This window comes from Nicotiana sylvestris, chromosome 5 (genome assembly GCF_000393655.2).
Source record: "Nicotiana sylvestris chromosome 5, ASM39365v2, whole genome shotgun sequence".
NCBI classification, from domain to species: domain Eukaryota; kingdom Viridiplantae; phylum Streptophyta; class Magnoliopsida; order Solanales; family Solanaceae; genus Nicotiana; species Nicotiana sylvestris.
Genome location: NC_091061.1, coordinates 25,185,378 through 25,198,056, shown reverse-complemented (window position 1 = coordinate 25,198,056; position 12,679 = coordinate 25,185,378). Strand labels below are relative to the sequence as shown.

Sequence of the window (12,679 nt, the reverse complement as noted above, 5' to 3'; positions counted from 1 at the left end):
AAAGATGTTATAATTCTGACGTTAGTGGCTGCATGAAGCATTATGCAATTTCTGAGTAATTATTTTTCCAATATTGCATTCTTATTTGAAAATTAAAGAGTTCATATTTCAACGTTTCTTTCAGAAAATTCATTCATGGGATTTAGACAAGACAAGCTATTCGTAGAAAAGACAAAGGGAAAATACATAAGTTCCACTCTAAACTCGGTTGCACACTGTAACTTTACGAACGTTTATTTATCCCCGAAAACTTGGTTGCATACATAGTTCACTTCAAATATATTTAGGGGATAGATAAACGCTCGTAAGTGGAGCTTATGTATTTTCCCACAGACAAAATTCGAGGATTACTCATTTTAAGCTTTTTCCAAACTATACAAAAATTCCAAGTTTGTCAATATAGGCTGTCATCGATAGAGAAAAAGACACAATTTGGCAAGACGCAAAGAGAGGAGATAAACTAGATACATATCCACAAAGCCCTTTTTAAGATTTATTCTAGGTCATTGTTGTCTTGTTCACAGAGAAAAATATGGGAAATAATTAGACTTAGGATTGGTTAGGGGCTGCGCGAACGCAAACCCCGCTACCACAAATTATGACGTAGACTCAGCCACTTGGGCCGACCTTAGGCTGGCACCCCTCCAAAGTGCAATGGAGGTCGCCAACCTAGGCCATGGGTCTTTTTGATCACCCATTGACCCCGTCCAGGTAAGTATGTTTCTAAGTTGTCCTTGGCCCTATTTTATAATATTTTCTCATCTTCTATCTTATTCAACTGACGATGTGGGTCTAAGTAGTTCAACCTTTGCACAAACACTTATCCAAACTTGCATTTTGTGTATTTATTAAAAGAAGAAATAATTCATTTTTCCTTTGAGTCGGGCTCTATTGGGAACATCTTCTCTACCTTTATAAGTTTTGTGTATATTCTATTTTCTCAAAATTACACTTTGTGAGATTACACGGAGATCTTAGCTTTATTTAGCCTAATAGTAATAATGCTAGTTTGACTCTGAAGCAGGTCTCATGCAATTTAGCCTAGTCTAAAACAACAAATAAAGATGCATTTGTTTTTCGATAGTCCTGACATTCTATTTGGATAATAACCTAAAGAATAGTCAAAAAGTATCAGACTATATTCTGAATATGAAATCATAATTAGCTCCTCGTCGTTCACTGCCAAATAAAGCCGAGAAAAATTGAAATGTTTAAAAATTTTGAAATTAACAATATGAAAGGTTAATTAGTTAAGTTTTTACACATCGAAGAGTACTAACAAAAAAGATTAAAGAGTCTGTCAGACAGCCATTAGACCATCTCAGCACACCAAGGTTGGGGATAAGAACAGCCATTAGACCATCTCAGCACACCAAGGTTGGGGATAAGAACGATCATCTACGGCACCATAACCCACGGGTTATGGGAGCTGTTAATCACGCTCTGGTCTATTGGCCATCTCATCAACCAGACTTGGTTTTCTGTCTCCTTAGAACTCAAGGATACAGTGGTACGAGCCTATAGAACAGATCCTGTTCAAGTAAGGTCGTGTCCATCTATGTTGCTGCAATGAAATATAAGTACTTCCTTGCCTGGGTTGCTTGTCGGTGTGGGAGGCAAGGCGAAAAAAAGGAAGGAGTATTTAATTCTTCTAACGTCTTTATAAGTCAACAACTATGACCAAAATAAACTACAACTACCTTATTGTTTATTCTAACTATATTTTAAAGTTTCTTCTTAAAAGTTTCATTGAGTAGACGAGTTTGATTGGAGTTGGACAAAGATATAATGTATTTTCCTCATGTGTAAGCTTGTTTAATACATTTAAAGATATTTCCTCAAAAATCTTAAAAGTTCTTGGATTACAAAATTTAAAGTTGTTCCAAACTAGGTAAGAATTACAAATTTTTTCACCATTGTTTTTTTTTTACATAGAAGTAGTGGAGAGGAGGATGAGAAAGAATGTGTCTATTTCGGAGAATCAGTTCGGATTCATACCGGGGCAGTCGACTACAGAAGCTATCCATCTTGTGAGGAGGTTGATGGAGCAGTATAGGGAGAGGAAGAAGGACTTGCACGTGGTATTCATTAGCCTAGAAAAAGCCTACGATAAAGTACTAGGGAGATTCTATGGAGATGTCTGGAGGGTAGCGGCATCCCGTTAGTGTACGTTAGAGGTGATTAAGGACATGCACGATGTAGCTAAGACTCAGGTAAGGACCGTGAGAGGAGATTCGAATTATTTCCCAGTGGTGATGGGGTTGCATCAGGGATCAACTCTAAACCCATTTTTATTTGCCCTTGCGATGGATGTGCTGACGCGACACATTCAACGGGAGGTGCCATGATTTATGTTATTTGCAAATGATATAATGCTGATTTGTCACACCCCGAACCTAGGCCTGGACGTAACACGACACCCGGTTCCTGACTACATATGAACGAGCGAACCAACAAGCTGGCTGAATCAACATGTGATATTATAACATACTAAATGCGGAAGATAAACTAACACATGTTGATACACTAAAAGTATAAATGATATAAATCAAGTGCGGAAACACTAATATAAGTCTGAAATATATCTGTAGCAAACATTGCTTAACATGAAAAGCCTGCTATGTACTCTAATCTATGAAGCCCTATAATGAAGTATTATAAATACTCACTCTAAAGTACTAAAGACAATAGAATAATGATAATGCCCCGAAAGAACTGTGGCTCACCAAATAGATGGTATGAGAATCCGAGCACTCTAAATCGTCCACCTATAAATCATTACCTGCATCGTGAGATGTACGCCTCGGGCGAAAGGGACGTCAGTACATTTGAATTGCACTGATATGTAAAACAACTGAAAGAAAGGACTATAAATGTTGAAACTAAAACTGAGCTGATAACTGAGAGCTGAGAACTAATAATTGATAACAGCTGAAACTGAAACTGAAACTAAATGATAACTGATAACTGATAACTAAAATGATAACTGATAACAGAACAAAAGATGTAAGGCTATGAATACTCCCTCTTCTGAATGATGAACCACCTGTTTATCTAAACAAACTACAGCCTCGAGCCCAACATATATGTGCACAAGCTACGGCCTCAGGCCCAAGTATACATATACATAACTACAGCCTCAGGACCAAAATGCATAAAACATAAACTACGACCTCGGGCCCAAACATGCATAAAGCATAAACTACAGCCTTGGGCTCAAACATGCATAAGCATAAACTACGACATCGAGCCCAAACATGCATAAAACATATACTACAGCCTCAGGCCCAAATACAAGTGATCAACATTCAGGAATTTAAATACTCCCTCTTCTTTAGTTCGAAGCTTTCTTACCTGCCAATCTAAAATAGCTAATGGTACCTCTGCATAAGATAAGTCTTCAGCAATGTGAATATCCTTCATGGGTGTAATACGTGAAGGATCTCCAATGCACTTCCGCAACATAGATACATGAAACACAGGATGGACTGCTTCCAATTCTGAAGGCAAATCAAGCTCGTACGCCACCCTGCCAATCCTCCGAATAATCTTATACGGTCTAACATACATGGGGCTGAGCTTCCCCTTCTTTCCAAATCGCATGACGCCATTCATAGGCGATACTTTAAGGAAAACCCAATCTTCTACATCAAACTCTAAGTCTCGTCGTCGAACATCTGCATAAGACTTCTGCCGACTTTGTGTTGTACGCAGCCGGTCTCTAATAAGTTTTACCTTTTCTATTGCTTGCTAGACTAAATTAGGACCTAGCAACTCTGCTTCCCCGACCTCGAACCAACCGATCAGCGACCTACACTTCCGCCCGTATAGTGCTTCGTAAGGGCCATCTGAATACTAGCTTGGAAGCTGTTATTATAAGCGAACTTAATAAGAGGTAGATGATCATCCCAACTTCCTTTAAAATCTTGCACGCAAGCATGTAACATATCCTCAACTGTCTGAATAGTATGCTCTACCTATCCATTAGTTTGTGGATGAAAAGCGGTGCTAAGATTTACCTACGTGCCTAGACCCTTCTGAAAAGATTTCCAAAAATGTGTTGTAAATTGAGCCCCTTGATCAGAGATAATAGATAATTGTACTCCGTGAAGGAGAACAATCACTCGAATGTAAAGCTTGGCATAATCCTCGGCTGAATATGTCATCCTAACTGGCAGGAAATGAGCAGATTTTGTAAGCCTATCAATAATTACCCAAATAGAATCATACCTCTGTGGAGTGCAAGGCAAACTAGTGATGAAGTCCATATTTATCATGTCCCATTTCCATAATGGAAGTTCAATATATTGAGTTAGGCCTCCAGGCCTCTGATGTTTGGCTTTAACTTGCTGGCAGTTGGGACATTGGGCTACCATCTCCGCGATATCTATTTTCATTCCATTCCACCAATAGATCTATCGAAGTTCCCGATACATCTTTGTCCCTTCGGGGTGAACTGCATATCTAGAATAATGGGCCTCCAAAAGAATCTTGGCGCGGAGCTCTCCGACTATCGATACCCATAAGCGGCCCTGGTATCTAAGGACTCCATCTCCAGTTAGCTCAAATAAAGGTTGTCGCTGCTGTAGAATACTTTCCCTCAGTTTTATAAGCTCAGGATCCTCGTGTTGTCGCTCTTTCACTTCAGTAACAAACGAAGATTTTGCTGTATTCTGAACGAGAATGCGTCCACCCTCTGCGTCTACCAAATGCACCTGCAAATTAGCTAGCTGGCATAGATATTTGGTCATCTTGACCTTATTAGCTTCAACATGGCTTAGACTGCCCATGGACTTCCGGCTAAGGGCATCAACAACAATATTAGCTTTGCCGGGATGATATAAAATATCAACATCATAGTCCTTTAGTAATTCTAGCCATCTTCTTTGTCGTAGGTTTAGATCCCTCTGTTTAAATAAATACTGAAGGCTGTGGTAGTAGGTGAAAACATCAATATGAACCCCATATAGATAATGCCGCCAAATCTTTAGGGCGAAGACAACTGCGGCTAACTCAAGATCGTGCGTATGATAATTCTGTTCATGTTTCCGCAACTGTCTGGAGGCGTACGGAATAACCTTACCATGCTACATAAGAACACAACCTAGGCCAATTCTCGAGGCATCACAATATACAACATAACCCTCGGTGCCATCCGAAAGAGTCAAGACAGGTGCCGTCGTAAGCCTTTTCTTTAGCTCCTGAAAACTTTGTTCATATGCCTCAGTCCACTGAAACTTAGCTCCCTTATGTGTCAGTTTCGTCAATGGTGTAGAGATTGAGGAAAATCCCTCCACAAACCTTCAGTAATATCCTGCCAAGCCTAAAACGCTACGAATCTCTATCGGATTCAAGGGCCTCGGCCAAGTCATCACAGCTTCAATCTTTTGGCCATCAACCTTGATACCATCACAGGTAATAACATGACCAAGAAAAGCTACATAAGTTAGCCAAAATTCACATTTAGAGAATTTAGCATATAACCTGTAGTCCTGGAGAGTCTGCAATACAGCTCGCAAGTGTTCTGCATGCTCGGCTTCCGATCGTGAATATATCAGGATGTCGTCAATAAACACAATCACAAATTCATCCAAGAATGGTTTGAATACCCGGTTCATAAGATCCATAAAGGCTTCTGGGGCATTTGTAAGCCCGAAAGACATGACAAGGAATTCAAAATGGCCATACCTCGTCCTAAATGCTGTTTTTGGGATATCAATATCCCTGACTCATAGCTGATGATAACCGGATCGCAAGTCGATCTTCGAAAAGCATTTGGCACCTTGTAACTGGTCGAACAAGTCATCAATCCATGGAAGAGGATACTTATTCTTGATAATGACTTTATTTAGTTGTCTGTAGTCAATACACATCCGCAATGAGCCATCTTTCTTTCGAACAAAGAGCACCGGAGCACCCCATGGGGATGTACTTGGCCTAATGAAGCCTTTATCGAGCAAGTCCTTCAGTTGTTCCTTCAATTCCCTTAGCTCTGCAGGAGCCATTCTGTAGGGAGGAATGGATATAGGCTGCGTATCAAGAAGCAAATCTATAGCAAAATCGATTTCCCTTTCGGGAGGAATTCCTGGAAGCCCGTCAGTGAATACCGTCGGGAATTCATTCACAATAGGAACCGACTGAAGAGTCGCTGGCTCCTTATCTATATCCCTGACATGAACCAGATGGTATATACAGCCTTTAGCAATAAACTTCCGAGCCCTAAGATATGAAATAAACTTACCCTTGGGCGTGGTTGCATTACTTTTCCATTTAAGGACAGACTCACCAGGAAAATGAAATCGAACCACCTTTGCACGACAATCAATATTAACATAACAAGCTTCCAACCAATCCATACCCATAATGACATCGAAGTCTAGCATAACCAATTCAACTAAATCAACAGAGGTTGGACAGTCATTAATTAACACTGTACAACCTCGATAGACATGATTAGCTACAATAGAGTCGCCAACTGGCGTAGATATCTCAACTGACTGTAGCAACAACTCAAATCTCATGTCAAGCTTACCAGCAATAAATGGAGTAATATATGAAAATTTATAGCCGGGATTTATCAATGCATAAATGGCATGAGAATGTATTGTCAATATACCTGTGACAACATCTAGGGATGCCTCTAAATCATGTCGGCCTGTGAGTGCATAAAAGCGATTCTGGCCACAACTAGAACCTGAGGTGTCTCCTCCACCTCTCCCCCTACCACGGCCCTGAGTACACTGTGGACCTGGTCAAGGAGCACGGACTGAGGGAGAAGAAGCTATTGTGGATCCTGAAGGCTGAGCTGGTGCACCTCTGCCTAACCCCGGGCACCGACTAATAAAATGTCATGTCTGCCCATAATGATAACATGCACTCGAACTCTGTCTACACTACCCGGTGTGCAACTTACCACACTAAGTACATGGAGGAGTAGGCTATCTCATTTGTGCGGAATGCTCCTGTCGAAGGCCCTCAGGCTGGCCTAAGCTCTACCCCGGTCCTGACTAAATATATCGATCAAACCGTTGGCCCTACATCTATGGTGGGAAACTACCTGCTGACCGAGGTGGATATCGATGGAGTGGGGGCCTAAAATCACCCAGTGGCTCCCTATAAGACCCCGTAGTACGAGCCTTCTTACTCTGCTCCATATCCCTATGAGTATCATGAATCCGACGAGAAAGGTCCTCTGTAGTCTGAGCGAAAGCCTGTATGTCGGAAATATCTACATGATCCGATAGGGATGCTACCCTACAATCTCTAATCAGATTATCCCCCAAACCATCCACATAATGATGAACTCTAGCCCTCATGGTATGTACGATATCTGGTGCATACCTTGCCAAAGAATTAAACTTATGGCTATAATCCCTCACACTCATATCCCCCTGCTTCAGGTTAAGAAACTGGTCAAGATGAGACTCCCGAACCTCCCGTGGCAAATAATGGGCTAAAAAAACCTTAGAGAAGTCCTCACACTCTGCTGGCGGAGCATTAGGTCCTCTAGATCTCTCTGATGCCTCATACCATAGAACGACTACATCACGTAGTTGAAAAGAAACCAACTTCACAGCCTCGGTGACGAAGGCATGCATCACCCTCAATACTCTATACAATTGGTCTATAAAGTCCTGAGGATCCTCAGTGGAACTGGATCCTGTAAATAATGGAGAGGCCAAGTGAAGAAACTCTCGTACCGTCGAGCTTCCTGTCCGGTCTCTCTGGGAATCTGCTCCCGACTCTAGCTGTCGCTCATGAATAGAAACCATCCTAGTCAGCAACTGAACTGCCTCCCTCATCATCTGCTCCCCAGTCTCTGATGGGGGAACAATAGGTGCTGGAGGTCCTGTGTCTCTATCTGCCTCAGGTACTAATGGAACTGGTGAGGTTGGGAGTACTGCATCTCCCTAGGCTCCAACAAGTGCTGGGGAAGCTGAAACTAGGGGTACTGGAGATTCACTGTGTGCCTCTAAGGGAAATCTATCCCCCTGACCTGGTGGGGAATGACTGGTACCTTCCCCTGGATCCATACCTATCTCTCTATGTGCCATCTCCTGAGCGTAGGTAGCCTGTTAGATAAGAAACACAAAGCACGATTTAGATTTCATATGTTCTTATAACTTCGCTCTATAGCACGATTTATTAATTTAAAGAAATGTAACCATTCCTAAATGCCTCATAGCCTCCTGATTATAAGTGTGGTGCACAACACACCCATAAGCAAGACTCTACTAGACACGTCTTGTGGACTCCCTGGGATACGACCTGCTGTGATACCAAGCTTGTCACGCCCCAAACTAGTGGAGGCACGACTGGCACTCGATACTGTATTTGATCGAGTTAGCCACTAGGAATACTAGCTAACTAAACTAGGGGCCCAACAGATCGGGCAGCACAACATCTGAAATACTAAGCCTGGACCATTAAGGTCATGACCTGAATAACAATAAGCCATATAACAAAAGGTAGACGAGCCAAAATAATAAAGTACTAGCTGGCCGACGAGGCCGCGATTGGAGACATACATGCCTACACACATATATATACATGCCAAGCCTATAGGCTGGAGACTGAAAGCTGCAAAAAGAAACCCAAAATATTATGTCCACAATAGCCTCTAAGAGTGTCATAAGCACTGTCGAGATAAGGCCCCGAATATACCCAAACTGTACAACAAAAGTAACCATCTTATGAAAGCTCCAGGAAGAGGTGGAGCTTACCAACTCACAACTGAACCTCGAAAACCTAGCGGAGGGATCGATCAGAGTCCCTACCTGGACCTGCACGCATGAAACAAAAATGCAGTGTCCCTAGGCAACGGGACATCAGTACGAATAAAAATGTATTGGTATGTAAGGCAAAAAGTAGAATCATACATAGCTGATGTAAAAAAAAAGTAATAGAGATACCACGTGACACTGAAACTCTAATAGCCTCCATGGACGACATCCGACCTCATAGTAATCAAATATGCATGGTATGCTTGTGTAATCGTATGTCGTGAATACATATATATTGATGCAAATGCATGACATACCCAAGCAAATGCTAGCAATGGAAATCTCTTCCGGTAGCTAACCGGCATCATATTGCCAACCTGTGGCCATCTGTACAATATATATAGTTTTTCGGGCAAATAGGCCTCTTACCTCCGATTATAGCTCGAAGTCCATGCATAATATGCCATATATGATATGAACTTTGAATGCACATAATAGGAGATAACAAGAACTTAGCCAATCTTGGCTCATAGGTACTCTTATTCTCATAATCTCATAATCATCTTCGTATCGCATACAATTGTCTCGTGGAACCTCATATGTTTTCTTTTTCTTTTGAGTAAGCTTAAAAACTTAACTCGAATTTTAGAAAGATAACTTAACTCTAAAGATGTTCATAAAAAGCTTAAGGTGCTTCACTTAGTCCTTATACCTGATTTCTTGATATTTAGTAAAAGAAAGTATTTCAAAAATCAAGTGTTTTAGTAGTTTAAACATAAAAATTATATTTTAGATTTTTGGAAATCGACGTGTCACTTTAGAGATTTTAAGATACACTTTAACAAGGGAGAAGGACTGATCGCAAATACTAAATGCCTTTATTTTCTAGTCACACAACCCAAAGACGAGTAAGAATTCACATATATGGACATATAGTTAAGAAAGCCGAACAAATGACATATATAGATGTCGAATACCCTATTTAACCGAACGAGTGGAATATCAACCTAATAGCATCATGAAAATACTTCAGCTACGATCCCAATGCCTTTCACAGAAGGTCTTTCTAGCAATAGAATAGTAAAATATCACATTTGACGTCTTAGGAATTTCCTAGAATTCGTGCTAAAAGGAAGGACAAAGTTTAGCCTTAACATACCTCTCCAACGAACGTCTGAATGCCTGTAGTTCCTTCACGAAAGTTATTCCTTACGTCCTAAGCTTCGAAAAAACTATATATATGCAGCTTATATGCACCTATAAATAGTTCATAATTGAGTTTAAATCGGCAGATTTGTCATATGACCCTAACTTGACGAAACGTCCGTAGAACTTTGTAAAAACAATCATAAAAGAGTCCCAAGATGATTACCTTGGAAAACCAAGTATAAATCCTGAAGAACTAGCAAGAACAACAAATTCCTATCTTCCAATAATAGCTCCAAACACAGCTAATAGAAGGGGGAGATGATTGCAAAGCGTAAAGATTGCATTTCTAGGCACGAGGGCAAACTTTAACAGTAGAAATCGTTAAAAACACACCTTAATCACTCAAGAACACCATGTAACCTTCTCTTCAGCTTTCTTTTTGTTTTAGGACGAAAATTAAATGTTTTTAGGTCTGAAAAGTCGAATTTTCCGACTTATACTACTTGTTTGACCCGACCCGGTCCGCGGCCCGATTTCAGCCTGGACAGTCCGTGGTAAAATAGTCATAACATTTTACTACGATGTCGGATTGATGTGAGGTATTTTTGGTTGCGAACTAGACTCGTAGACATTAGATTCGATAGGTTGTGGGTCTCAAAACTCTTTATATATTGGGAGAAATGATCTGATACATTTGATCCAAAGTTTAGAAAATTTATTAGAGAAATTTTCGCTAACTTTTGCCGACCTTTATTTCGCAACTTGCTTGATTCCAAAACTTAACATGTGACCAGTGTGATATTATAATACCTCATAACACATTATTCTTATCATATTAAACACTCTTGGTCTTATCCCACATGTGTAAATTAACTTAAACCTTCTAAACGCGCGGGGTGCCACCCGAGCCATTTCTTTAACCACGAACCTTTGTTTAAGGGATTCCTTTGACCTACAGCTTTATTTTACTTCCTTGATATTACCACACATTTTTATTCTTATTCTCCCAATGTGTTATACCCAATCATATATACCTAATATAACCACGCCACGTTACGTATATTACGTAACAGAAAAAGAAAAAATATGGGGTCTCACAAATATGCATCCTAAGTACCAAATTTAATATTATTTATACTTATAAAAAAAATTATTTATATGCATATATTTATTATATTAACTTTATGGTTTTGATAATTACTTCATTTAAAATTTAATCTAATTGTCTAATTATACTTGTGCTACCAAATAATATACTTGTAATTATACTGTAATTACGTTATGACAAATAAATAGGTTTTCGTAATTACTACATTGTGTAATTACTATCCTAGTAATTACACCAATTCCAATAATCGGGTGGCCTTCCAAAGAGACCCTTAGTTTCAATAGGAGTAGTATAATAGGTTTGGAAATTAAGAATTTGAGTTTAATTACTTGTTAACCTGTAACGGCTTTCATAATTCCAAAGCCAAAGGAAAATTTAATGCTTTATTATTTTTAAACTTAATATATAAATATATTTTTCGCATGTAAGTTTATTTAGTACGGTTCGGTACTTTTCGGTTTATTTTCATAAAATAAAAGACCTACCCTAATTATCGGTATGATTATAGATTTATATAAAAACCAATGGTTTTATTAAAAGAAACCTAAAAATCAATTCGATCGGTTTAATCGACTTTTAAATATCCATTGACACCCTTAATCAAACCCTCAACGAGATTATATAGAATTTTTTATTTTTTCTTTTTTTTTTACAGAAAAAGAAAGACACAATTTTGCCTACAAGTGAATAGAGAAGAAATCCCTAAAGCCCTTCCAAAACTCAGGACATCACTATAAGAGTGGAGTTGAGAATGTGTGCTCAAGCCAATTAATAGATCTGTTAATGAGGCACTCAAAAAATTATTGGGCTTTGGATTGGGTAGGGGCTGCACGAAGGCAACTCCTCACTACTACAAATTATCACATAGGTTCGACTACTTGGGTCGATCTTAGGCGGGCACCCATCCAAAGTGCAATGAAGGTCACCAGCGTAGGACATGGGCCTTTCTAATCACCCATTTACCCCGCCCAAGTAAGTATATTTTTTCTGTGGTCCTCTGTTATAATATATCCTCACAACTATTTTATCTTCTTCACTAAACGATGCGTGACAACTCCACAATTACTGCGTTATTCGACCTCTTCATAAACAGTATTCCATACTTCAGACTATGCATCTTCCTTGTGAATCTTTTATTTGTATTAGAAGAAGAAATTAGTAAAAAAATCATGAATATTTCTCTATTGAATCTTTCCATAGTCATTAGTTGTCCTAATTCAGTTTCCGAACAGCAAATGTACCAAGAGATCATCTTCGTTCCAAGTAAAAAACATATGCCAACACTGATCTTGAGTGAAGTCTGCGCCTACATTTTGATTTTTCAAAGCAAACAAAGGTATAGCAAAAAAGATTGAAGGGTCTGTCAAACAACCATTAGACCATATCACCGCACCGAGGTTGGGGCTGACTTAGTTTTCTATCTCCTTAGAACTCAAGGATACAGTGGTACGAGCCTATAGAACAGATCCTGTTCAAGTAAGATCGTATCCATTCAGTGCATCGCTGATATATAAATATTTCTTTGCCTAGGTTGCTTGTCGATGTGGTACGTTGGACAAGAAAGTAAGGACTATTTAATTATTGTTATGAATAGCATTGTAATTATTTTGTGGCTAAGTCATTTTCCCCCTATAAATAGAGGGGGTTTACCTCATTGTAAATCATCCCAAAAATTCAATAAGAATTACCTTGCTCTTTT

The 12,679-nt window shown here is 39.5% G+C and overlaps 1 protein-coding gene, 2 non-coding genes and 2 pseudogenes across 3 annotated transcripts; all 5 read right to left on the bottom strand.

The window, feature by feature from the left end:
• Nucleotides 1-560: 560 nt before the first annotated feature.
• LOC138869810 (U1 spliceosomal RNA) lies at nucleotides 561-719 on the bottom strand. The gene has a single exon (XR_011400063.1). It is a non-coding gene; the product is annotated as a U1 spliceosomal RNA (small nuclear RNA).
• Nucleotides 720-1,294: 575 nt separating this feature from the next.
• LOC138869892 (small nucleolar RNA U3) lies at nucleotides 1,295-1,550 on the bottom strand (annotated as a pseudogene).
• Nucleotides 1,551-4,415: 2,865 nt separating this feature from the next.
• LOC138868400 (uncharacterized) lies at nucleotides 4,416-9,088 on the bottom strand. The gene is made up of 6 exons (XM_070145953.1): nucleotides 9,041-9,088; nucleotides 7,953-8,072; nucleotides 7,058-7,910; nucleotides 5,783-6,748; nucleotides 5,485-5,701; nucleotides 4,416-4,929 (listed from the first exon to the last, which is right to left on the bottom strand). Exons 1-6 carry the CDS (start codon nucleotides 9,086-9,088, stop codon nucleotides 4,416-4,418), a joined length of 2,718 nt encoding a protein of 905 aa, XP_070002054.1.
• A 2,711-nt stretch (nucleotides 9,089-11,799) lies between these two features.
• On the bottom strand, nucleotides 11,800-11,960 carry LOC138869901 (U1 spliceosomal RNA). Its single transcript, XR_011400144.1, has one exon. It is a non-coding gene; the product is annotated as a U1 spliceosomal RNA (small nuclear RNA).
• Nucleotides 11,961-12,337: 377 nt separating this feature from the next.
• Nucleotides 12,338-12,466, bottom strand: LOC138869898 (small nucleolar RNA U3; annotated as a pseudogene).
• Between the last annotated feature and the right edge of the window lie 213 nt (nucleotides 12,467-12,679).

What these genes read in the sequence shown, in the direction of transcription:
- LOC138868400 (XM_070145953.1), bottom strand. Translation starts at nt 9,088, where the DNA reads ATGCCGGTTAGCTACCGGAAGAGATTTCCATTGCTAGCATTTGCTTGG. An exon ending in CATTGCTAGCATTTGCTTGG is followed by an intron (nt 8,073 to 9,040) that starts GTATGTCATGCA and finishes CTTATCTAACAG; the next exon opens with GCTACCTACGCTCAGGAGAT. An exon ending in ATATCCACCTCGGTCAGCAG is followed by an intron (nt 6,749 to 7,057) that starts GTAGTTTCCCAC and finishes CTCCTTGACCAG; the next exon opens with GTCCACAGTGTACTCAGGGC.